Genomic DNA, 27,684 nt, shown 5'->3' with positions numbered 1-27,684 from the left:
CCACTTTCTGGATTACCTTTTTTAAATTTCTACCAAATTTTAGGCAGTACCACCGCCAGGCACATCTCCCTTCCCCTTTTGCTATTCCCTCTAGTTCACTCTTCCGTATGCAGTCCACGATCAATGCAATGCTTACCTTCAGCTTAAAGCTGATGAATGATTTTAATTCTCCAACCCACCCAGGACATATACCAAAAGGCTGCTAACTGTGGGACAGATGTGACCTTCAAGTCTGAATCGGGGCATTACAAATATGATCTAAGATGAGTGGGGATCACATTCAGTCCGAGATTGATAGGATTAGTGGTGAGGTAGGTTCCAGGGATGTGAGTGGGGTACATTTAAGAGAAGTTTGGAGTGGTACATGGGTGGTAGGGGAATGGAGGCTGTGGTCCCGGTGCAGGTCGATGGGAGTAGACAGTTTAAATGGTTTGGCAGGGGCTGTGCTTATCTATGACCGATACAAACTCAGCTGTAAACTGAGTGAATGGATGTGGCACTTTTAAGCTTTGAATCAGGTTGTCAGTCCGGAGTATGTCTTTCTGCAGTACTTCATTTGAACTCTTGGAGGTGCTGTCCTTCATGTGAGGTGTTAACAGAAACTGAATGACCTGATCCACTTCTTGACATAAATGTTGGCCAATGCCATTGTTTGTGGATGAGCAATGTGCTCAATTGGCATCCTGGCTAAATTCCATCAATAACATTGCCAAAAGCAGATTAACTGCTTATTAAGTCTTCTCTGCTCAGTGATTGCTGCGTTTTGCATACGTAGTAGTGACTGGGTTTGTGAGTAATTTGCTGCATGGTACTGTGAGGAGTTTTTGAGAAGTACTCTATAGTGCTACACAAATGCTCATCTGTCTTTGGAGATAAGTCCTCCATTGCATTTCACTGAAATAGTTATCTGACTACTAAGTCTTTGCCTCTTGCCAAAAGCACTTCCACAGGTGGTAGCAGCCTTCTGGGAGATCACCGAAGTGTGATCATTCTGTACAGCTGAGTCTTGCCAGTTGTCACATTATTGAATCACGGAGGGACAGGGCTGAAACCTGCCCACCTCTACTGCCTGTTCTCTTATCAGTATACATGTTTCATCTGGGTTTGTGTTAATGAGTTAGTGTTCTATAAATCCAGTCAGCATGAATAGGAAAGGTAACTACAGCCTTGTAATTGGATTTATTTAATACACCAATCAATCTCAGGTAGGACTCAATCCAAGTGCAGTTGTCAGGTAACGCAGGTGTGCATTTCTCTCCCCCTCCCCCTCCCCCCGGATGATGATGGTTCCTTTCAGTCAGTTAGTGGGGTACCGCACTCCTCAGAAAGGAACAGCGTGTGCGTGAATGGATTTTAGGTGAGTAGGGGGTTGCACAAGTCCAGACCCACCCTCTCGACATCCCATCCCGGATCCAGTAGCTTGGTGGGGTCCAATACAGCCGGGGGAAGTCCTGTTGTAGTGAATGGCCAGACCAAGCTTTGATGTGAGGGATGCCCTTTCCACGTTTCACGGCACGTGTTTGCTAGATGGCCGTTGACCCTAGAAGAGGGTTCATCCGCCATTTGACAGGTCTTGTTTTTCGTCCTGCAGGATGTCTAGCCACCCTCCTCACCAGGCAAGCCTGGTGGGGGAGCCGGTTTAGTCGTCGACCACCCGACTATGTGACAGGTAGTACTGGGTTACATGGTACCAGTAGTACTCAGACGAGTGACCTAACCAGAGTGCAATTTACTATTGCTTCTGTGTTTCTAAAACCCTATCTAAATAATGTGATGACACAAATTGTGAAGAAATAATAATAATTTTAGGCCATGGAAGTCAGCAAACAAATTAAGCTGGTTATACACTTTTTCCTTTAAAATATGTCACTCTTGCTAACAATGGTGTTCTCTTACGGCTTTTAGTGAAAACCAGTTGCAGTTTTTCCTCAGCTGTTGGTCATTAAGCTTCAGTAAGTGAGAAAGGTAACATTCTGCATTGATGGCCAGGAAGTGACTGCTCTGCTCTCTCTGACAGCTGGGCTGGGAGAGGAAAAGCCCCAGTCTTCAGCCTGATCCAGCACTGTGGCCAGGAGCCCACCACCAAAGTGCCTAACCCACAGAAGTGTTATGGGCCACTCCCTAAAATTGTAATGTCTGGAAGAGGGAGAGTTGGAATGACACAGTAGAAAATAGTGGTAGATGCCTCACGTTGTAGGGTCTGTAACTTGAATCTTATGTAGTGCCTTTCAATGCTTATGTCCACATGTACAAAAGAAATTATCTGTTGGTGGAATGATGCGTCCTGATCAACTGTAGCACTGCAGAAACTCCATAATGAGTTAACTTCACCTAACGGAGTCCTGGCACAGATTTAAAATGGAGAGTATTAGGAAATGTATACAGGTATGAAATGTTTAATATTGCTTCTGAATGACATCAATTGTTTTATTTATGAGGAGCCAACTGATAAGCACTCATGCTGCATACTGCATAAATGGAAGGACAATATGCTGTCTGTACCAATATTTATTATTTATTGAGATACAGCACAGAATAGGCCCTTCCAGCAATCCCACAATTTACAATGACCGATCAACCTACCAACTGTTACATCTTTGGCCTGTACCACCCTATGGGTAAGTACTGGTTTTTATGGTTTGAGTTGATATTAAAATGCTATTTAGGTTTTGAGGACTGGAATTTTCTCCTTGGATCTCCTTTCCAGTATTCAAGAAGGGAAATAGGGATAATTTTGGAAATTAGACAGGCGAGTCTCACATCAGTGGTAGGGAAGTTACTGGAGAGGATTCTTAGGGATAGGGTTTATGAGCATTTGGAAAACCATGGCCTGATTAGAGAGAGTCAACACAGCTTTGTTTAGGGCAAGTTGTTTCTTATTAACTTGATTACATTTTCAAGGAGGTGAGAAGGAGATTGATAAATATAAAACTGGGGATGTTGCCTACTGAATTTTAATAAGTCATTTGACAAGGATCCTCATGGCAGACTCGTCCAGAATATTAAAATGAATGGGATCCATGGTGAATCGGACGTTTGGATTCAGAATTGGCTTGTCCATAGAAGTCAGAGGGTGGTGGTCAATGGGACTTCTGTGACTAGCTGTGTTTTGCAGGGATCCTGACTGGGACTGCTATGACTTGGATGGAAACATAAATTACTGAGTTTGCAGGGGAGATGAAAACTCGTGATGTTGTGGTTGGCGTAGAAGACTGGCAGAGGATACAGTGATATGTAGATCAGTTGCAGATTTGGGAGAAGAAATAGCAGATGGGGTTTAACCTGGCCAAATGTGGTGTTGCTGTTTGGGATAGTACACTGTTAATGGCAAAAGCCTTGCAGTTAGACCACAACTTGAGTATTGCATTTAGTCACCCCATTATAGGAAGAATGTCATGGCTTTGGAAGTGGTGCGGAAGAGGTTTAGCAGAATGCTGTCTGCATTAGAGAGCATGTGCTATATGGAGAGTTTGAACTAACTTGGGTTGTTTTCTTTTGGAGTGGCAGAGGCTTAGGAGAGATCTGATAGAGGCTTATAAGATTATGAGAGGCATAGACAGAGTAGATAGCCAGTATCTTTGTTCCTAGTGATGAAATGCAACATACCAGAGAGAGTGTATTTAAGAGTAAGTTCAAAGAAGGGCAAATTATTTTACATGGAGAGTGGTGGGTGCTGGATTGTATAGCCTGGAAGGGCAGTGGAAGCAAATACGACAGGCATTCAAGAGATTCTTAGATAAACACGTGTATGTGCAGGAAATGGACATTGTATAGGCAGAAAGGGTAAGTTTTGTAAGGCATATGATTACTAATTTAGTCATAGTAAAATTTATTATCAAAGTACTTATATACTACCTTAGGATTCATTTTCTTGCAGACATTTCTTGGAAAATAAAGAAATGAATAGAATTTACAAAAAAATTGTGAGTGAGTCTGTAGGTTGTGGAATCAGTTCAGAGTTGTGAGTTAAGCTATCCATGCCAGTTCAGGCGCCTGATGGTTGTGGGACTAACTGTTCCTGAACCTGGGGGGATATACCTCCTGCCCAATGGTAGTAGTGAGAAAAGAGCATGGCCTAGGTGAAGGGGGGCCTTGGTGATGGATGCTGCATTCCTGTGGTAGCACTCCATGTAGAAGTGCTCAGTGGTGGGGAGGACTTTGCCTGCAATGGACTGGGCTGTATCCACCACTTTTTTTGTAGACTTTTCCATTCCTGGACTTCGGTGTTTCCATACCAGGTTGTGGTGCAATCAATTAGGATACTTTCCACTGTGCACAAACTATTTCCATTGTGCACTGTGCACAATCTACACAAACTTCTAAGAAAGTTTGTCATCACCTTTGATTTGGCCAACAACAGTGGTGTCATCAGCAAAATTAAATAGGGTATTTAATCAATCAGCACAACGTTCTGGGCCGAAGGGTCTGTTCCTGATCTGTACTGTTCTGTGTTTTGTCTCTCCTTCCTGAAGGGCCTTAAACCAATCAGTTTCACTGATCTTATTATGCTCCTGCAAAGTGTTTTGGATATTTCATTATATTAGTGTTATATAAATGAAGGTGTTTGAATGCTTCCAGCAAGCTTGAAACTTTATTAAATTCCACATAACAGCATTAAATTTACACAGTTAATGTGATGTTATTTTAATATTGGTTGCCACATTTCACAGCTCTTTTCTGCTTTAAAAAAAACCAAGAGCATTTCCAGTGCTTCTACCATAAGTTGACAAAATAGAGAAGCTGTTCGTCAAGCTCTATTGTTTCTGTTCTTGCGTTACCCTCATAAATAAGCCCCATCCTTCAGATGTAGTGATAAATCGGATGCCCAACTCCTTAGGTGTCTGTAAAAGATTCTATCATGCCATTGGAGAAGAGCAAGGAAATTATCACATTATCTACCCCCGCGTCTAGCATCTATCCCGCCAGCAAAATTTTTTTTTTTAAATCTGCTTTTCATATTTTGCTGTGTGAAGGAACATGTTTTGTCATTACAGCAGAGATGTTATTTCTGAAGAACTTTTTAGCTGTACGTTTGAAATTATTGCAATCTGTTTTGGTATTTGTCACGAGGTTTAATTTTCTTTTGTGTCAGGTCAGTTTTTTGTTTGGAAAGCAATAACTGGGATGCACTGGCTGCCTTCAGATGCCTCGTCCAGTGCTGAATTCCCAGTCCTATAGTGAGTGGAAGTCAATAGATCATCTTTTAAATTGAGAGCCAAGACTAGATGATTATTTCAATTTTCTCTCCCCATTACTTCAATGATTCAAGTTATTATACAATCCACCATCTCAGTTCATTAACATAAGTATTTTAATTCTATGAATTTTCTCTTTTAGAAAGGGCGATCAATATTCTGGGCACTTCTTGTTTGCTAACTTTATCCTAGTGGTCTTATAATGTAAGACTACATTAATCTTATAATGTAACACAATATTTAAAGGGACTGTGTGTTTAGATATTTCTTGGCTAATTCTTGAGTGAGTACTGGACTGTAGGAAATGCTGTCTTTTTGTAAGGTGGAACATTGAACAGAGATCCCATTCATCCTCACAGATTGCTGAGAAAGATCTCTTGGCACTGTTCACAGAATCGCAGGAGGTTTCTTCTGGTGTCTGTGGCCCCACATTTATGCCTTAACCAATACCACTAAAGAAACACAAATTTACAGGTCATTCATCTGGAGACTATTTGTAGAACCTTGCTCTGAACAAATTGCTTGCTCCAATCGCCTATAGTGCAGGAGTCAACATATTTTAGAAGTAATTTATTGCCTGCGTAGTTGTCAGAGCACATGATGCGGATATGAAAGCCGCCGTACAACTTTGTCCTTCCTTCCTTCACAGCTGCCAGCTCTCCCCTCCCTTTTAAGCATTATCAAAAGCTGGCAACTTGCTTTAGCTTTTCTGTATTTGAATGTTTAATGGCGGGTAAGTGTTCCAGCTTCCTTATTGAGCAGCGAGGGAGAGGAACAATTCAAATTTGGACCAAGATGTCTCATTTGGGTGAAGTATTGCAAGTCGCTGGAGCTTAATGAATGCAAACAAAAGTTTATTCAAGCCGGCAATGTTCTTATTTTTCTAAGTTCCATCATGTAATTACTACACAGAAAACTCAATTCACTGCTCCCTGTACCAGAGCCAGCAAGATTACCATTTCTCTGTAAAGATCCCATTGAGGCTTAGGCTGACTTTGTGGAAAAAAACTGGGCTGCATTCCACGTTTGAAACACAAATCCACAAGGATTGAACTTGTCCCTGAGTAAATGTTCCTTTTATAAATGAGCTTTGGCATTGGTTGGCACCTAGTCTGCCTGACACCAGAGTATGTGCACCATGGGAATCCAGGCTATAAGCACAAATCTCCCAGGCAGAGGATACAAACAAGCTTTTTGTTTGATAGGAGCAAAAGGAAAGAGCTGACCTCAGTGAGATGACAGATTAGCAGTTCCTCTGCATTTGTTTTATCTTCCATTGGCATTTTGGCTTCCCCCTCATCTTCAGCTGCAACCTCTGACCTGTCAAAATATTAATTTAGGCTAGCAGGTACTGCCTTGAAAACTCAAGGTCATTATTAATTTTGTAAAAGGCACTGCCACACTGCATTCACCTCTAAGTATCTACTGGAGTGTTATCTATATTTTCATATTTATCTATATTTAACTGTTGTGCTTGTGACTGGTGCAGGGAAAACTCAAGCATTTCTATGTGAATTAGGAAAAAAATGGTAGATCTAATTTTTCTTTTGCAGCAATTTGTGTGTAATGGAGCAGAACTGGTCTGCAGTAACCTATGGATGAGCGCAAGAGCAGTTAACCTTCCTGAGAGCTGTTTCCTGCTCGAATTTGCTTGCAGCAAATGCAGGTTTACAAGCAAAGGAAAAAATTTGGATGCAGGTCATCACATGTGCTCACATTTACCTGTTCCGTCATCCCTGTTTTGTATTATCTGAAGGGAGTTCTGGTGGTACCCGAGTCAGATGACTGTTTCTTCAAAATGAAAGAGAAATGTTCAGAAGCATCCATTGGCTGGAGTCTTTTGCTTTCATGACAATCTATAACAAGAACTCAAAGTAACCAATTTACTGCATAAAGATATGAAGAGGATGTTTCCTGTGGTGGGAAAATCTAAGACCAGAAGGCACAACCTCAGAATAGAGGAGCATCCTTTTAGAATGGAGATGAGGAAGGATTTCCTTAGCAAGAGAGGAGTGAATCTGTGAAATTCTTTGCCACGGGTGGCTGTGGAGGCCAAGTCTTTACTTATATTTACGGCAGAGTTTGATAGATTTTTGATTGTTTAGGGCATGAAGGGATAGGGGGAGAAGACAGGAGATTGGGGCTGAGAGGAAAAAATGGATCAGCCACAATGAAATAGTGGAGCAGAATCAATGGGCCAAATGGCCCAATTCTGCTTGAAAGAGGGAAAAAAAATCTGTGCATGTGAATACTGTCCGATCTCTTTTATATCTTGACAACTTTATTTGAATCATAATTAGTCATTTCAATTGCAGTTTGTTAATCGGTCTCCATAATTTAATCCGTGTGATAGAGATGATATTCCAATAAGTCTCAGGAACCCCTCCTTCGTGTGTCCATCCACTTATTCCTCGATCTTGTTGGGCACATTGCACAACTCTCAAAGTGACCTTGGCAAAATTCCAAGCTGTGCATTGCCCATCGTCATACATTTGAAAATCAGCGAATGTTGCTTGCTCCTTTCTGCAGTCACAGCCCTAGGGTACAATAGCACATCCCCATTTCATCCCGTTGATCCTTTTCTATATAGCTTGGATAGAGACAGTTCCTCACTTTCCAGGTGACCTGTTTCTTCTTTGTTCCTGCAGCAAGCTGCTCAGATGCTCATATATCCGGGCTGACACATCTCTTTGTCCACTCCCCCAACCCACATTCACAGAGTACGTCAAAAACGAGCCTATCGCAAGGTCATTACAGGCAGTAGCAGCAGTAGTGCTGCCCATTTATGTTTTTTAATTTATTGAGATATAATGCAGAGTAGCCCTTTCAGGCCCTTCGAGCCTAGCTGCCCAGTAATCTTCTGATTTAATCCTAGCCTAATCACGAGTGAAATGAACCCAGGTCTCCTGTACTGTAAAGCGTTGTGCTTATCAATTTAGATTATTATGAAGGAGCTCCTGCTTGGCTTTTTCTTCAGCAATGTGGAGGTGTTTGGAATCTCTGACGTTTATTTTCTCCTTGTCTGCTGGTGGTATTTCCAAAGAGGATCTGTGAACCATGGACATTAATTAGCTTAAGGCAAACCACCATGCTGCCACTCTGGTCTGGCACTAGATAGATTATTTTTAATATTCTGGATTGGGGGTTCTCATTACCAAGCAAGCATGATTCGCATTGCAGTACTGTGGGGCAAAAGTAGAAGTTTTAATGGTAGGTGGGTGTGCTCGCCAATTTGAGCCTTGCGAACCTCTTGAGTTTTTTTTTCCTGATTCTAAGAGTTGTATTGAGAAAACAGGTAAGTGTGTGCACACCAACTTCATTTATTTATTGACTGATTGAGATACCATGCAGAATATACCCTTCCAACCCTTCAAGCCATGCCATCCGGCAACCCCTGATTTAATCTAGTCCAATCACAGGACAATTTACAATGACCAATTAACTTACCAACTGTGTGCATCTTTGGGCTGTAGGAGGAAACCAGAGCATCCGGAGGAAACCCACACGGTCACAGGGAGAACGTACAAACTCCTTACAGGTGGCGGCGGGATCACTGGTACTGTAAGGCACTATGCCACCCTGTTGCCCCGTATCTGAGGTAAACTGGGGTTTTGCTGCCTCTGAGATGGATGCCCTTCCATCTGACCCTTGGTTTTATATTCGCGTCACACTTGCCGAGAGGAAAAGAGTGATCTGTAATTTGTTTGGATTCTGTTGAAGTTGAATAGCAGATGGTAGTCAGTCAGTCAGTCTGCCTAGTGCAGCTGTCAGCGTACTCGATCCAAGCAAAGTAGCTTTTTGTCATGCTGTCACCAAGTCATTGATGTAGATAAAATTACATCTATTTGACTGGACTGGTTGAGGTTAAGGAGCAGAGGCACTAACCTTCCTTGGGACAGTCTGTTCCATAGCAAGTGGCAACAGCTGTCCCTTCCACTGAGCTCAACATAGTCATAGAGAGATACTGGGGACAATTTACTCTGCTCCATTAAAATGTGAACCTGCATGTATTTGGATGTGGGAGAAAAGCAGAGAACCTTGGGAAAACCCATGTCGTCGTAGGAGAACGTGCAGACTCCACCCAAGTAGCATCAGAGGTCAGGATTGACCCTGGGATGTTGGGACTGTAGGGTAACAGCTTTGCTATCTGCACCACTGAGTGAGTGAGGCCTCCATCAGTCAGAGTCGACCATGGATGTTGAGTTCTCGCCATCTAGATACACAAGCCTAGGCATATAATATGGAGAGCAAGCTCCCTTTCTCCACGCATCTGATGAACCCCAAGGAATGGCAGAGACAGATACAGTTCTGCAATCTGTACCACTGTTGACCATATAGCAAAGTAAGAAACAAATAGCTGAAGGTTGTATGAAGCTGATGAGCTCTTGCCTTGCTTCAGAAGTGCAATAACGTACAGTATGTTTTACTCCAGAAGCTGGGTAAACAGACTTTCACTGGTCACTTACCTCTCGTCTCCCTGTCTCTCTCATGGGATGGCTTTTAAAAACATCGATCTCAGATGAGATAAACCTTCAGCCAAAGGACGATAGATTAATTCAGGGAATCCAGTGCAGATTTACTAAGGAAAGATAATATTTAACCAATTTGATAGAATATTTTGTTGAGTAATGCAGCTGATGCAGTTACGTGTACTTCTGGAAGACTTTTCATAAGGTGCCATATAAAGGCTTATCAGTGGAGTTGAGCTATGTAGAATAAAAGGGGCATTAATGATTTGGCTCCTCCAAGGGGACCACAATCTTGTCCTCGTTGGGAGGCTTGCGTGCCTCATTGACCCAGAGAGCAATGTTGGCTGGAGTCAGGGCTTTATGCTTTGGCTCTTGGTAGAGTCAAACAGGTCAAAGGGTAGAGGCCACACTAAGAGTGGTTCACTGGTCCTCCAGGTTCAAGGGTTCAGCTCGGGGCTAACAACCCTGACTGGTCAAACAAAATTGTCACGGAAACAGCAATGAAGAATCCTTCCACATCTGAGTGCGACGGTATTCCTGAGTCTCCACCCGGGACTTTCATGATTGACAGAAGTGAAAACCGAGAGGAAGCTATTGACACGATGAAGGAAGCCCGGAACATCACCAAAGATGGAGGATTTTCATTGCTGCCCTGAATGCCAGCGGCTTAATGGGTAGTAAGTAAGCAATAGTGTGAATGAATTTGATTTTAACAGAAGGTTATAGCAATTAGTGAAACCTGGCTACGTTATAGCAATTAGTGAAACCTGGCTACAGGCGGGGCAGGACTGGCAGCTTAATATTCCAGGGTTCCGATGCTTCAGATGTGATCGAGGCAGAGAAATGAAAGGTGGGGGAGTAGCATTGCTTGTTAGGGAAAATATTACAGCAGTGCTCAGGCAGGACAGATTAGAGGGCTTGTCTACTGGGTCCTTATGGGTGGAGCTGCGAAACAGGAAAGTTATGGCCACATTAGTGGGATTGTGTTACAGACCACCCAATAGTCAACGAGAATTGGAAGAGCAAATCTGCAGAGAGATAGCAGGCAACTGCAGGAAACATAAAGTTGTGGTGGTAGGGGATTTTAATTTTCCATATATTGATTGGGACTCCCATACTGTTAGGGGTCTAGATGGTTTAGAGTTTGTAAAATGTGTTCAGGAAAGTTTTCTAAATCAATATATAGAGGGACCAACTAGAGGGGATGCAATATTGGATCTCCTGTTAGGAAACAAGTTAGGACAAGTGACAGAAGTCTGTGTAGGGGAGCACTTTGGTTCCAGTGACCATAACACCATTAGTTTCAACTTGATCATGGACAAGGATAGATCTGGTCCTAGGGTTAAGGTTCTTAACTGGAAGAAGGCCAAATTTGAAGAAATGAGAAAGGATCTAAAAATCATGGATTGGGATAGGTTGTTCTCTGGCAAGGATGTGATTGGTAGGTGGGAAGCCTTCAAAAGAGAAATTTTGAGAGTGCAGAAGTTGTATATTCCTGTCAGGATTAAAGGCAAAGTGAATAGGAATAAGGAACCTTGGTTCTCAAGGGATATTGCAACTCTGATAAAGAAGAAGAGGGAGTTGTATGACATGTATAGGAAGCAGGGAGTAAATAAGGTGCTTGAGGAGTATAAGAAGTGTAAGAAAATACTTAAGAAAGAAATCAGGAGGGCTAAAAGAAGACATGAGGTTGCCTTGGCAGTCAAAGTGAAGGATAATCCAAAGAGCTTTTGCAGGTATATCAAGAGCAAAAGGATTGTAAGGGATAAAATTGGTCCTCTTGAAGATCAGAGTGGTCGGCTATGTGCGGAACCAAAGGAAATGGGGGAGATCTTAAATAGGTTTTTTGTGTCTGTATTTACTAAGGAAACTGGCATGAAGTCTATGGAATTAAGGGAAACAAGTAGTGAGATCATGGAACCTGTACAGATCGAAAAGGAGGAGGTCCTTGCTGTCTTGAGGAAAATTAAAGTGGATAAATCCCCGGGACCTGACAGGGTGTTCCCTCGGACCTTGAAGGAGATTAGTGTTGAAATTGCAGGGGCCCTGGCAGAAATATTTAAAATGTCGCTGTCTACAAGTGAGGTGCTGGAGGATTGGAGAGTGGCTCATGTTGTTCCGTTGTTTAAAAAAGGATCGAAAAGTAATCCGGGAAATTATAGGCCAGTAAGTTTAATGTCGGTAGTAGGTAAGTTATTGGAGGGGTACTAAGAGACAGAATCTACAAGCATTTGGATAGACAGGGACTTATTAGGGAGAGTCAACATGGCTTTATGCGTGGTAGGTCATGTTTGACCAATCTATTGGAGTTTTCGAGGAGGTTACTAGGAAAGTGGATGAAGGGAAGGCAGTGGATATTGTCTACATGGACTTCAGTAAGGCCTTTGACAAGGTCCCGCATGGGAGGTTAGTTAGGAAAATTCAGTCGCTAGGTATACATGGAGAGGTGGTAAATTGGATTAGACATTGGCTCAATGGAAGAAGCAAAGAGTGGTAGTGGAGAATTGCTTCTCCGAGTGGAGGCCTGTGACTAGTGGTGTGCCACAGGGATCAGTGCTGGGTCCGTTGTTATTTGTCATCTATATCAATGATCTGGATGATAATGTGGTAAATTGGATCAGCAAATTTGCTGATGATACAAAGATTGGAGGTGTAGTAGACAGTGAGGAAGGTTTTCAGAGCCTGCAGAGGGATTTGGACCAGCTGGAAAAATGGGCTGAAAAATGGCAGATGGAGTTTAATACAGACAAGTGTGAGGTATTGCACGTTGGAAGGACAAACCAAGGTAGAACATACAGGTTAATGGTAAGGCACTGAGGAGTGCAGTGGAACAGAGGGATCTGGGAATACAGATACAAAATTCCCTAAAAGTGGCGTCACAGGTAGATAGGGTTGTAAAGAGAGCTTTTGGTACATTGGCCTTTATTAATCAAAGTATTGAGTATAAGAGCTGGAATGTTATGATGAGGTTGTATAAGGCATTGGTGAGGCCGAATCTGGAGTATTGTGTTCAGTTTTGGTCACCAAATTACAGGAAGGATATAAATAAGGTTGAAAGAGTGCAGAGAAGGTTCACAAGGATGTTGCCGGGACTTGAGAAACTCAGTTACAGAGAAAGGTTGAGTAGGTTAGGACTTTATTCCCTGGAGCGTAGAAGAATGAGGGGAGATTTGATAGAGGTATATAAGATTATGATGATAATGCAAGCAGGCTTTTACCACTGAGGCAAGGGGAGAAAAAAACCAGAGGACATGGGTTAAGGGTGAGAGGGGAAAAGTTTAAAGGGAACATTGGGGGGGGAGCTTCTTCACACAGAGAGTGGTGGGAGTGTGGAATGAGCTGCCAGACGAGGTGGTAAATGCGGGTTCTTTTTTAACATTTAAGAATAAATTGGACAGATACATGGATGGGAGATATATGGAGGGATATGGTCCGTGTGCAGGTCAGTGGGACTAGGCAGAAAATGGTTCGGCACAGCCAAGAAGGGCCAAAAGGCCTGTTTCTGTGCTGTAGTTTCTATGGTTTCTAAGGGTCATGGTGTATGATCTTTCAGACTTGTCAGAGGTGAATAGCGGCATTTCCCAGGGTAGATTTTAGAAGCCATGGGTTTCTTTTTGCTTTAGTTTAGTGAACTTCCCACTATTCAGGACATTTACAAAACACAAGTGTGTAAAAAGGGCCTGAAGGATCATTGGGGATCCGAGTCACCCCAACCACAAACTGTTTCCAGCTGCTACCATCCGGGAAACGGTACCGCAGCATAAAAGCCAGGACCAACTGGCTCTGAGACACCTTCTTCCACCAGGCCATCAGACTGACTAATTCATGCTGAAGCAAGCGCCTGTTGTAAATACTATTTTTTATAAATTACTATAAATTATTATAGATTTATGGAGATGGAACGTAAAGATTTTTACTCGTATATGAAAGATGTAAGAAATAAAGTCAATTCAAATTCGTGGTAGGAGTTACAATTCCTAATTTTATGGATGACAGAACACTTAGCAATGCTGTGAATTGGGAGGAAAATTGTTCTTGGGACAAGGGACTACCGTAAGTTGCTGGAACCTGCAGTGTCATTTTGTAGCTGTAGTGGAGACAGATTCCATTGGGACCTTCAGGAAGGAATTGGATAACTATATGAAGAAGTAAGATTTGTAAGCCTATAGAAAAAGGACTATGGGATGGAGCTCATGAGTCACTTTGGTAGTTGGCAGAGATGCCATTGGCTGAAAAGCCTCCTTTAATACTTAATGCTTTTGAACTCTATGGCTCTATTGCCATAATTTTCCTTTTCTGTTCAGTGCATGGGCTGTTGAACACTGTGACCTCCATGTAGTTGATGGCATTTTCCATTTCAGCTGTTGCAAATTAGTCTGGGAAATTCATCTTTAAACTTCGTCCATTGCAATTTTCTCTTTTTGTCTGAGCAGTTGCCATTTTTAAGCAGTCATGGACAGCCATAGATTATAGTGTTCTATATTTTGAAGATTGTTACCATTTCTTAGTTGTAGCCCATGCATCCTTGCTGATGTGTGAGGTGTCTGTGTTTTCTCCTGCTTTCTGCCAAGTCTTGTTCTAGTGGTCAAGCTCAAAGCTCTTCTCTCTTTGCAGCGGTCCCTTATGCAAAAGATTCACTTTTGTGCATTCAGAATCAGGTTTGTTATTACTGACTTAAGTTGTGAAGTTTGTTCTTTTGTACCAGCAATACAGTGTAAGACATAAAAATCATTATAAGTTACAAAGAATAAGTAAATAAATAGTGCGAAAGAGAAATGGCAAGGTAGCATTCATGGACTGTTCGGATGGGAAGGAGCTGTTCCTGGACTGTTGAGTATGAACCTTTAGGGTCCTATACCTCTCCTTAATGGTAGTAATGAGATGAGCATATGACCTGGATAATAAGGGTCCCTAATGGATGCCACCTTTTTGAAGCACCACAGTTTGAAGAAGCCCTCGCTGGTGGGGATGTTTGTGCCCTTGATGGAGCCTCCACAGCCTCTTTCAATCCTGCACATTGGAGTCTTTAGTGATGTACCAAATCTCCTCAAACTACTAATGAAGTGTAGCATGGCTTCTTTGTGATTACATCAATGCACAGGGTAGCTGAGATGTTAACACCCAGGAACTTGAAGCTGTCTACCACCGACCCTTCAATGAGGTTTGCTGTGTGTTCTTCCGACTTTGCCTCCCAAGTCCGCAATCATTTCCTTGCTGACGTTGAGTGCACGGTTGTTGCTGCGACACACCCAGTTGGTCTACCTCTCTCCTGTACACTGCCTCGTTGCCATCTGAGATTCCGCCAACAACAATAGTGTCATTGGTATATTTATAGATGGCATTTGAGCTATGCCTAGCTACACAATCGTGTGTAGATGGAGTAGAGCAGTGGGCTAAGCATGTTTCCTTGTGATGCACTTGTGTTGAGGGTGAGGAGATGTTATTTACAATCTGCACTGACTGTGGTCTCCTGAAGAGGAAGTTAAAGATCCATTTGCACAGTATCCAGAGCTGTTCATGGTACTGCAGATGGGATCTAGCTCGGACTTTCAATAGCCGTAGCATTACTTTAAGTTTAAACCTCTATATGTAAAGGCCAACATTCCATTAGTCTACTTATTTTCTGTCTGTGATATATTAATAATTTATGTACATAAGTTCTCAATTCCCTCTGGGTCACTACTGCTTCTGGCTTTTCAACATTTCACGGTCCTGTGTTTTTTCCTATTTGGTCCAAAGTGGATGACCTCACATTGCCTAAGATGAAAACCATTTGGCACAATTTTACCCAGTTGCTCAATCTATTAATATCTCTGCAATTTAATGCTTCTGTCCACGCAGCATACAATATGGCCAGATTTTGTGTCATCTGCAAACATGGATCTCTGTCTCTCTCTGACTTCTTTGTCCCCTCTGTCTCTCTTATGCTTCATTGGCCCTCAAAACTAAGCAGTTCTAGGGTCTTTGGTCAGTCCATCTTTGATTCTGGAGCCTTAAACTCAGTGAAACTCAGCTTCCTTCCTTTCTTCCTTCCTACCCTTCAGCATAATGCAGCAGTTCTCAAATTAAGGGAACTTTGAAAAAATACTTATTAGGCCCACCACCTGTAGGTCTCTTGTATACGACTTTTAAAACCCTTGAGGACAGAAACTATCTAATCCTAGAGATTTATCGCAATTTAGTGCCATAATTTTCTAATTTATTGACTTGCTTCCATCCATTTTGACAAGTCTCCCTTTGATCAGGATGCTGTGCCCGATATCCTCTTCCCCACTGTAAAATTGATCACTCCAGTGCTGACTATGTTAAAGAAAAAAGAAAATAATTGGACTTGTATAGTGTTACTTGTGTCATCAGAATGCCCCTGACTGCATGGCAGTCAGTTAATTGCTTTCCGAGCTGTTATGCAGATGATTGTGACAACCACTTTGTTCTTGGCAACGTTCCACATACATAATCAGATGAATGACCATTTAATTTGTTTTGGTTGAAGGAAGAAAGTTGGCCATGATTCCATCCAACTCCCCTACTTCTTTGAATAGTACTATTTGATCTTTGCATTCATCGAACAGGCATACAGGGCCCCAGTTTAATCTCTCTCTCTGAAAAGCAACCTCCTGCAGTTGCACAATCAGCAGGGAGAGGGAAAACAGGCTTGTACAAGGCAATGAAGGAAGTCTGAAAATTGTGAGTACACAGAAGGTGGGCAAAATAAGTACAGGGACATAAAGCTAACGAAAGAGGCTTTGAGGTTTAAAAAAAATTGTAAGCAGTTTGACACAAAGGCAGGGAGCACCACTTTGGCAGAATGTTCTGATCAAGGTATTACAGATGTGCTTTGGTCTGGAATACTTGAGAAATAAGTACCTTCACAGTAGAAATGTTCCCTCTTTGTGGGATACAAGCGTGAAAGCAAACTGGCCTGTCACTATTTCTGTGTAAATATGCCCTTGAAATGCTGCTTGTTCATTTTGAATGGAATATTAGCATAAAAGCAAGCAGGCCCTTCTGTTGTATAGATATACCCCTGAGTTCCGAAGTGATGTGTTTGTACAGCAGCAGTGGTGATGGAAAGAACAAAGTTCTGCTAGGAGCGGAAATCCTTGGAATGAAGTAATGGAAAATTTCACTCCTCTTTGTTGAAGAGGTAATGTGTTTTTTAATCAAAGTTTCAAAAGTGCTGCCCAGCCAACTTGCAGAATGTCGGGAAACTCTTATTACTTAGTTTGATCTTTGTTAACATACATTATTTTACTTTCAGGGAAGCAAGATCAGCAGATAGTTTACTACAAGGCCTGTGCTACTCAGAAATATCTTAGTCTGGCTTTGATTCTTTTTCTCCACCCTGTTAGTACTTAAGGCATGCAATCAATACCATACACTGGTAGCACAGGTGAGATTGAGAATTCACCACATAGAGAATCACCAGCAAACATCTGCTTCCTTTCACCATCCATCTACTTGTCCAGCGATGGAGAATCCAATCCAGAATATGGAAACATAAAACCAAGCCTGACGATCATTGCTGATATCCTTAACAATGCTGCATTGTGTGAGGCGGAGATGTTAAAGATCTCCTCTGCCTCTCCGATGATTTCTTGCCATGGATCAGCAGGAAATAAGCTGATCCAGTCATAGTGAGGATTCGAGCTCTAAAATGAGCACAAAAATCCTCATCATCTCTCTAACATTATATTGAGGGACTACAACACTGTCAGAAATAGCATCTTTTAGATGACGTCCTGATCCAAGGCCCTGCTTGCTGTCTTGTGGATGCCAGACATCCCACGGCACTACCTGGAAGACGAGCGAAGGAAGTTATTCATGGTATTCACATTGGCATTTGTCCTACGACGTGCAGAATCTTGCAGTGTATAAACTGGCTACGTGGTTCCTTCATTAGATGGGTTAGTATTTATCTTGTAAAGAAATTTGGGATGTCCTGAAGTGACTGTGAAATGTCCTACATTAATACGTCTCCTTTTAACATGAAAGATCTTATAACATTACTCAGAGGCATTTCTGAAAGATTCATTCTTTAAGCTCATAGTACATTTATTATCAAAGTACATATATGTCACCACAGATTCATTTTGCGGGCATACTCAATAAATCCATAATAGAATCAGTGAAAGACTGCACCAACTTGGGCATTCAACCAGTATGCAAAAGACAACAAACAGTGCAAATACAAAAAGAAAGAATAATATGACCAAAATGTGACCATTTTGATCACATTACTCAATATGAGTGTGGGCACGTGGCCAAGTGGTTAAGGCATTGGACTAGTGACCTGAAGGTCATGAGTTCGAGCCCCACCCGAGGCAACGTGTTGTGTCCTTGACCAAGGCACTTAATCACACATTGCTCTGCAATGACACTGGTGCCAAGCTGTATGGGTCCTAATGCCCTTCCCTAGGACAACATTGGTGTCGTGGAGAGGGGAGACTTGTAGCATGGGCAACTGCCTGTCTTCCATACAACCTTGCCCAGGCCTGCGCCCTGGAGAGTGAAGACTTTCCAGGTGCAGATCCATGGTCTCACAAGACTAACGGATGCCTTCTAACTCAATATGATCAAAAAAAATTGATAATTTATCAGGCCTGATGAAGGGTCTTGGCCTGAAACATCACTGTTTATTCTTTTCCATAGATGCTGCCTGACCTGCTGAGTTCCTCCAGCATTTTGTGTGTGTGTTGCTGGTGGTAATTTATTTCACTTGTATATGGAACTTTGACATATGGAAATGGATTCCCTTGTTTACTGGTCTGTATTACACTAATCATATTTCAATGGCATTTCATTGACTGCGATTTACTTCAGAATATCCTAAAAGGGAGAGATATGTCACCCAAAAGCTGTTTTTTTCTGTTCATTTGGCATTTCTGCTCTTGCATGATTGTACAGCTTGCACGCACTCAGCCTGAAGCAAAACCCGGCACCAGTAGTCCAATCAGGCAGGTGAGAGACTGGAAAAGACATGCCAACTGTCACTCTGCACCCAACGCCCAGTGACTGTTACTCTCAATACAACAAAGCAACTGTTGGGGGAAGGGTAAGACACTGGAATCAGGAAGGTGACAAGTTTGTAGAGAATGAAATAAAACTGGGTTCAAGTGGTGGTTAACATTGGGGTTTTTAAGAGCCCATAAATTGAGGCTGGCTTAAAAACATAAGGCCCTAAAGAGTTGTAGGTTTGGGCTCCTGAGAAAAGAACTGGTGCATTGTATCCAACTTTAATGTGTAGATTTGTATTCTCTTAAATTCCTGCTGTTGGAATGTGCTCCTTGAATGGTCTTGGCAGTAAAATCAAAATGAATATTTACTTGAGGGAAGGAGAAGGGAAGAGGATTACTGAGAAAAGGTAGCAAAAGCAGTTGTAATATATTTGTTTAAGATGATTGCCTCTGGTTTTAAACATTTTATTTTCCAGTTATGAACAAACATGAACCATTCAATGAACCTGGAAAGCGTTCATTCGCATTTAATAACACATCATTTCAGGCCGTACAAAATAAGCCCTAATACTGGTTATTTTTGCTTAAACTCCCAATATTAACCATGCTTAGAGAAGTACTTCATTCACTGAAGAGTGCTTTGAGACATCTTCGAGTTATTAAAAAAACATCATTTAAGATTTCTTTTAATTGAATTGAATAAGCGTGAAACGATGGCCTTCTATAGTGAGGCATTTTATTAAAGAGCATTGTAGAAGTGTACCTTGGACTTCAAGATGAATGAAAGAAAATATAAAGGAGGTTTTGTTTAAGGCTCATGTTGACTAAATGAAGGAGTGTAATCGAATGAAAACACATATTTTCCAGTTTTTTTTAAAGGGTTGAGTTTTAAAAATATATATAGAATCTTAGAACCAACCTTAAGAGTGTTTTCAAAGCAGCGGAGACAGGAAATCTCTAAGCACACAAAGATGGGAAACACTCGACGGGGCAGTCAGCTGTTGTGGAGTCCGATTAATTATCTCTATTTGAAATACAAACGTTTGTATCACAAAATAAAATTTTAATGTGTTGTTTGCTTCATAGATTCAGGCTGAGCTGCCAAAAAGTTTTATACCATTCCTTTTAATATGCTTGTTACTTTTGCTAGTAATGACCTTTTCACCAAGCAGCTTAAATGCATTAGTATTAGCAGCTTAGCAATATTTATTGCTTTGTTGTTCATCTTGTAATTTCCCAAGTTGCTTTGTTGAAATTTCCATTAGTGATTTCAGGTCGTCTGGCCAAATTTTAGGAGCCTTTTCACATTAGGAGCTGAAATAGTTCCTAATGTGAAATAAAAGCTGTAAAGATGCAGTCTGTCCCTAACTATTGTGTTGGGACAACTTAATCCATTATCCCTAAAAGTGTAAAAGTCCAGAAGAGCAAAATAGCTGTAACTGCCAAGGCTGAGTGATGGTTTCGCTGTCAGAGTGACCTTGTGATTAAAAATTAAGGATTAGCTTTATTTGTCACAAGTACATTGAAACCTGCAGTAAAATGTATAATTTGCTTCAGTTTAAATCAGCAAGGCTTTCTAGGCAGCCCTCAGGTGTTGCCACACCTCCAGTGCCAACATAGCCTGCCCGCAACTTAATAACCTTAACCTGTACACCTTTGGAATGTGGGAGGAAACCAGAGCACCCAGAGGAAGCCCACGCAGTCTTGGGGAGAATGTACAAACTTGCAGACAGCAGCAGGAATCAAGCCCAATCTTACAGCTAGTGCTGTAAAGCAATGCGCTAACCACTATGCTACCCACCCGCCTTAATGATGATGAGGAACATGAAGCTTCCTAGCCCCCGCTTTATCCTTGTTCAAGTTTGCTTTTTTGGAATTGGGTATCCGTTCTGCTGCCCTGTAATGCACTTAGCAAAATGCTCTGTGAAGGTAGAATAGCAATGAAGCAACAATTGAGCACAACACAGCAATGGCAGAAGGCAAACTTTGTTTCTGTTCATCATCCTATTATAGAATTGCCCCGGCTTCCCCCAAGGCACCTGTGCACTGTGGTGTGATGGCACCTCGTCAACTATCACTGGATATGGCATTTAATATCTACTCCCAGTCTTTTATGATTTGGCGCTTGGCATTTTCCAACACCAATCATTCATTTTATCTTCCTATTTGTAGTAGGAGTTGCTATAAGTTGGAAATTTATCTACTTTTTTTTTCAGCCTTTATCACTTATTACTCAGTTATTGGTTTTCAGGGTGGTTCTAAATCCATCTATGAAAGCAGACTGCTTTAAATGAGACAGGTTCAGCAAATTAAACGCAGTAGCAATATTAGGTCCAACGCATTCTTCCACCCACTACTCCTACCCTTTCCCCAATCCTAAAATAAAATTCAATCTTGGAATTAATTTCTTGACTGCTTCCGGGAAATTTGACACCTGGCTAACTGTGGAAATAGAGTGAGTGATTAAAAGTTCGGTCAAAGAGGTAGGTTTTTTTTTGGTAGATCTTAGAGGAGCTCCTGCTCCTATTTCTTATGGGCAGAAGGTAAAAAATTGGATGAAGTTATTCTAATCTCATTGCTCGGCCTTTGTTTCAGACAACTGGGACTGAAACCATCCTTTCCCTGCACCGCCCCTTCCCACCACTTCTCCAAATCTTCAACTAGTTGACCAGTTTCTCATCATCTAGCCTCAATAAAGTAAACTTGGGCAAAACCTCTCACCTGTCTGATATTATTGTACTATCCAGTGTTACTCAACGAGCAGCAATTCTAGTCTTCAAACAAACGCTTAGTCTCCTCCCCAAATTATCGTCAATAATACAGAAATTCCAAACTTCTACTGTCTACTGTGTCTGATGTCATGATGGAAGTTCATTCACTGATTTTCTGTCCATAGGGGTTGCTTGAGCGGCTCAGTATTATTGGTGTCTGAAGCTTTTTACTTTTCCTTTAGTTTAATTGTTCATAAAACTTAACCGTCACTTATGAATGTTTTTGAAATATCCTACCTCTGTTTCATTGCTTTTTCTTTTAGGTGATGGTAAATGTGTGATCTGTGACTCATATGTCAGACCATGCACGCTGGTGCGTATCTGTGATGAATGTAATTATGGGTCCTACCAGGGACGATGTGTAATCTGTGGTGGCCCAGGAGTTTCTGATGCCTATTACTGCAAAGAATGCACAATCCAGGAAAAGGATGTAAGTTTGCAGAGAATTTTCACCTGAAATTAATGAAATTTGTTAAGAGCATTGTGATCTAGTTCTTCAGTAGCAAGTAGAATCTACTGAGGTGTGCAGACAAAAATGTCGTTTTCATATAGTACCAATCCAAAATGAACTTAATTTGAGGAGCTAATTGAATGAACAGTCCAGTTGTGCATTCTAATGAACACAAAATTTGAAATGTATTCTTACCTCTCGCATTTTGTATGTGTTACTCATCTTTTGAAAGTATAATTTTCCCTCTTCATAAGGGAATTGGTATATACTAAGGTGGGCCAGCTGGCAGTGTAGTGACAATGGCACTGGACTCCAAGGCGGATGGTCCCGACCTGGACAGCAGCATATCTGCGCAGAAGAAAGGCCTGGCAATCTACTTCCATATCTACTACTTGAATCCTACGGGGACCAATATCCTGGCAGGGAGATTAGCGAGGGCGACTGAGGTGACTTTAAACTAGAATGGTTGGGGGGTGGGAATCAAATTAAAGAGGCTAGGCGAGAGGAGGTTAGTTCACAACAGGGGGAGAGACAGAGGGGTGTAAAGTCAGGGTAGAAGCAAAAGGTAGTAAGGAGAAAAGTAAAAGTGGCAGGCCGACAAATCCAGGGCAAGCATTAAAAAGGGCCACTTTTCAACATAATTGTATAAGGGCTAAGAGAGTTGTAAAAGAGCGCCTGAAGGCTTTGTGTGTCAATGCAAGGAGCAATCATAATAAGGTGGATGAATTGAAAGTTCAGATTGTTATTAATGATTATGATATAGTTGGGATCACAGAGACATGGCTCCAGGGTGACCAAGGATGGGAGCTCAACATTCAGGGATATTCAATTTTCAGGAGGGATAGACATGAAAGAAAAGGAGGTGGGGTGGCGTTGCTGGTTAAAGAGGAGATTAACGCAATAGAAAGGAAGGACATAAGCCAGAAAGATGTGGAATCGATATGGGTAGAGCTGCGTAACACTAAGGGGCAGAAAACGCTGGTGGGAGTTGTGTACAGGCCACCTAACAGTAGTAGTGAGGTCGGAGATGGTATTAAACAGGAAATTAGAAATGTGTGCAATAAAGGAACAGCAGTTATAATGGGTGACTTCAATCTACACGTAGATTGGGTTAACCAAATTGGTAAAGGTGCTGAGGAAGTGGATTTCTTGGAATGTATGCGGGATGGTTTTTTGAACCAACATGTCAAGGAACCAACTGGAGAGCAGGCTATTCTGGACTGGGTTTTGAGCAATGAGGAAGGGTTAATTAGCAATCTTGTCGTGAGAGGCCCCTTGGGTAAGAGTGACCATAATATGGTGGAATTCTTCATTAAGATGGAGAGTGACATAGTTAATTCAGAAACAAAGGTTCTGAACTTAAAGAGGGGTAACTTTGAAGGTATGAGACGTGAATTAGCTAAGATAGACTGGCAAATGACACTTAAAGGATTGACGGTGGATATGCAATGGCAAGCATTTAAAGATTGCATGGATGAACTACAACAATTGTTCATCCCAGTTTGGCAAAAGAATAAATCAAGGAAGGTAGTGCACCCGTGGCTGACAAGAGAAATTAGGGATAGTATCAATTCCAAAGAAGAAGCATACAAATTGGCCAGAAAAAGTGGCTCACCTGAGGACTGGGAGAAATTCAGAGTTCAGCAGAGGAGGACAAAGGGCTTAATTAAGAAGGGGAAAAAAGATTATGAGAGAAAACTGGCAGGGAACATAAAAACTGACTGTAAAAGCTTTTATAGATATGTAAAAAGGAAAAGACTGGTAAAGACAAATGTAGGTCCCCTACAGACAGAAACAGGTGAATTGATTATGGGGAACAAGGACATGGCAGACCAATTGAATAATTACTTTGGTTCTGTCTTCACTAAGGAGGACATAAATAATCTTCCAGAAATAGTAGGGGACAGAGGGTCCAGTGAGATGGAGGAACTGAGCGAAATACATGTTAGTAGGGAAGTGGTGTTAGGTAAATTGAAGGGATTGAAGGCAGATAAATCCCCAGGGCCAGATGGTCTGCATCCCAGAGTGCTTAAGGAAGTAGCCCAAGAAATAGTGGATGCATTAGTGATAATTTTTCAAAACTCGTTAGATTCTGGACTAGTTCCTGAGGATTAGAAAAAGGAGGGAGAGAGAAACCGGGGAATTATAGACCGGTTAGCCTAACGTCGGTGGTGGAGAAACTGCTGGAGTCAGTTATCAAGGATGTGATAACAGCACATTTGGAAAGCAGTGAAATCATCAGACAAAGTCAGCATGGATTTGTGAAAGGAAAATCATGTCTGACGAATCTCAGAATTTCTTGAGGATGTAATTAGCAGAGTGGATAGGGGAGAACCAGTGGATGTGGTGTATTTGGATTTTCAAAAGGCTTTTGACAAGGTCCCACACAGGAGATTAGTGTGCAAACTTAAATATTGGGGGTGAGGTATTGATGTGGATAGAGAATTGGTTAGCAGACAGGAAGCAAAGAGTGGGAATAAACGGAACCTTTTCAGAATGGCAGGTGGTGACTAGTGGGGTACCACAAGGCTCAGTGCTGGGACCCCAGTCGTTTACAATATATATTAATGACTTGGATGAGGGAATTAAATGCAGCATCTCCAAGTTTGCGGATGACACGAAGCTGGGAGGCAGTGTTAGCTGTGAGGAGGATGCTAAGAGGATGCAGAGTGACTTGGATAGGTTGGGTGAGTGGGCAAATTCATGGCAGATGCAATTTAATGTGGATAAATGTGAAGTTATCCACTTTGGTGGCAAAAATAGGAAAACAGATTATTATCTGAATGGTGGCCGATTAGGAAAAGGGGAGGTGCAACGAGACCTGGGTGTCATTATACACCAGTCATTGAAAGTGGGCATGCAGGTACAGCAGGCGGTGAAAAAGGCGAATGGTATGCTGGCATTTATAGCGAGAGGATTCGAGTACAGGAGCAGGGAGGTACGACTGCAGTTGTACAAGGCCTTGGTGAGACCACACCTGGAGTATTGTGTGCAGTTTTGGTCCCCTAATCTGAGGAAAGACATCTTTGCCATAGAGGGAGTACAAAGAAGGTTCACCAGATTGATTCCTGGGATGGCAGGACTTTCATATGAAGAAAGACTGGATGAACTGGGCTTATACTCGTTGGAATTTAGAAGATTGAGGGGGGATCTGATTGAAACGTATAAAATCCTGAAGGGATTGGACAGGCTAGATGCAGGAAGATTGTTCCCGATGTTGGGGAAGTCCAGAACGAGGGGTCACAGTTTGAGGATAAAGGGGAAGCCTTTTAGGACTGAGATTAGGAAAAACTTCTTCAGACAGAGAGTGGTGAATCTGTGGAATTCTCTGCCACAGGAAACAGTTGAGGCCAGTTCATTGGCTATATTTAAGAGGGAGTTAGATATGGCCCTTGTGGCTACGGGGATCAGGGGGTATGGAGGGAAGGCTGGTGCAGGGTTCTGAGTTGGATGATCAGGCATGATCATAATAAATGGCGGTGCAGGCTCGAAGGGCCGAATGGCCTACTCCTGCACCTATTTTCTATGTTTCTACATCTTGCCATGAGAACCCTATTGACAACTACTCTATCCATTGGGTCACAATGAGTCAACAGCGCTCAAGAACAACATATACAAAGGTGCAGTTACAGTAATGTGCAAAGGTCTTAGGCACTCTAGATTTTTTGTGGTTTCAGATAGTACTGAGCCCTGATCTCAACTGTCCGGGATTACTTGGATAAGCAAAAGCAGGCGAGATACCCAAAGTCTGCAACAGAACCATGGCAAGTTCTCCAAGATACTTGGAACAAATTACCAACCACTTATCTTGTAAAACTCCTTGACAGTGTACCTAAGAGAATTGATGCTGTTTTAAAGGCCAAAGGAAATCACACGGAATATTGATTTAATTTAGTTTTTGTGCTGTTTACTGCGCTTTATAGTTTTTTTTTGGTATTTAGAAACTTTTCATTGTTTTAGAAAGCATCTTTGCTTTACATAATTTGTTTACATGTGCCTAAGACTTTTGCATGGTACTGTATATGGGCACTAACCAGCCCAGTGTCATTTACCCACCAAGCAATGCAACGTGGCCAGAGGATATCGGTAGCTTGTACCCATCTCTCTTTTCCATTTTAGATGTGTTCACTCTCCAGGCGAATTCAGAACCCACTAATTAGAAATTAAGAGAAACAACTTGGGGCGACACAGTAGTGTAATGATTAGCACAATGCTTTACAGTGCAGGCGACCCAGGCTGAATTCGTGCCGCTCCCCATACATTCTCTCTGTGACCACTATGGGTGCTCCAGTGCCTCCCACAGTCCAAAGACATACCAGTTGGTAGTTTTATTGGTCATTAGATATTGTGTCATGATTAGGCTCAGATTAAATTGGGGTTTCTGGGTAGCGGGGCTCCAAGGGCTGGAAGGGCCTGTTCTGCATTGTATAAATAAATAATCTTTAAAAATATAGACTCCAGGTGTTGGAATCGGGAGCAAATAATGATCTACTGGAAAGACTCAGTGGGTCGAGCAGCATCTGGGACTGGAGGTGGGTGGGGGGTGGGATCAAATTTCAACAATTCACTTTATGTCAGGACCCCAGTGCAGGCTTTCAACCCAAACACTGACAGTCCCTTACAACCCACCTCCCCACTCCCTCACACACAGCTGGTGCTCAGCCTACAAAGTTCCTCCAGCTGATTGTTTGTTGAATGAGAAATTAAGAGAGCTATCTAATCATCCTGTTTTAAAATATCTAATAAGATCAGCACTCAGTTCCGAGTATCTTCACCCTAGCTTCACTGAAGGGACAAGGTTGAGGATATTTGGAACTGGTGCTGATCTCATAAGATATTCTAAAACACAGTGATTAGATAGAATTCTTAATTTCTATCTAACTGCTCGATCTGTTGCAGCACAGACTGGTGATTAGATCTCCATATTGGGACCCTATTTACATACTGACAGTGACTTGCTCAGTTTTATCCTCTTCTTTTTGTCTCCTAGAGAGATGGATGTCCAAAAATTGTTAATCTTGGCAGCTCAAAAACTGATCTGTTCTACGAAAGGAAAAAGTACGGCTTTAAGAAGAGGTGATCCCGGAATGACTGGAAGGAATCTTTCACGTTTGTAGCTTCTGTACCTTGGGAAACATGAATATTTGGTCGAATTTTTACTGTTTGTAAATAAATGATTAATATACTTATTTGTGGTCAGTGTTTTCTGTCTCACTTGCCAGACACGTGAACCTGATTCAATGTTACAGGTCTCCAAGGTACAAATTGGTCAGTCTGTGGAGCAGAGCAGTGTGTACACAGAAGTGGACTTTTTTTTTAAACTTAACTGGGATATTTTCTCTCTCCATCAATGTGAATTAACATAATTGGGAGAAATGTACATAATTCACAACCACCGACATTAAGTTGGGGTTTCACTTTAAGAGGCTGGTCTGATGTGATGATGTTACTACGTAAAGATTTTTTGCGCATTTTTGTGTTTAGATTTTGGAGTGAACGAAATGTGTTACTGGTTTCATTAAGCATAATATGCCTCACATCAGTTTATTTGCGTAAACCTACATTGGTGACCCCAGTGATGTAGGACATTTCCAGAGTCATTCAACATGTCGGCCAATGCAGTCGCTTTGAAACTGCTGGAGTTTTGGGAGCAAAATGCTGTTGCTTGGTTTGTACAAGGTGAGGGCCATTTGCTCAGCGAGAAATGACCACCTACTGTGTGGTAGTGTCACTCAGCAATGGTAGTCTGCTTGAACACCTGCCTGAAAGCGATAAATACCAATTGCTGAAAATTTGCTTTGCCTTTTACAGACCTTTGGACTGTTAGAGTCTGAGCGCACC

General features: G+C 41.9%; 1 protein-coding gene across 1 annotated transcript in view; it reads left to right on the top strand.

Annotated features, from left to right (window-relative positions):
• phf5a (PHD finger protein 5A) overlaps positions 1–27,032 on the top strand; it is a 41,343-nt gene extending 14,311 nt beyond the window's left edge. Inside the window, exons 3-4 of the mRNA XM_063062714.1 lie at positions 21,656–21,822; positions 26,834–27,032. Coding sequence (XP_062918784.1) covers positions 21,656–21,822; positions 26,834–26,923 — 257 coding nt within the window. The 3' untranslated portion in view covers positions 26,924–27,032. The remainder of the gene's footprint in view (positions 1–21,655; positions 21,823–26,833) is intronic.
• The last annotated feature ends 652 nt before the right edge of the window (positions 27,033–27,684 follow it).

This window comes from Mobula hypostoma, chromosome 11 (genome assembly GCF_963921235.1).
Source record: "Mobula hypostoma chromosome 11, sMobHyp1.1, whole genome shotgun sequence".
NCBI lineage: Eukaryota > Metazoa > Chordata > Chondrichthyes > Myliobatiformes > Myliobatidae > Mobula > Mobula hypostoma.
Note: the sequence above shows the minus strand (reverse complement) of the source record. Positions and strands in the feature narration are given on the sequence as shown.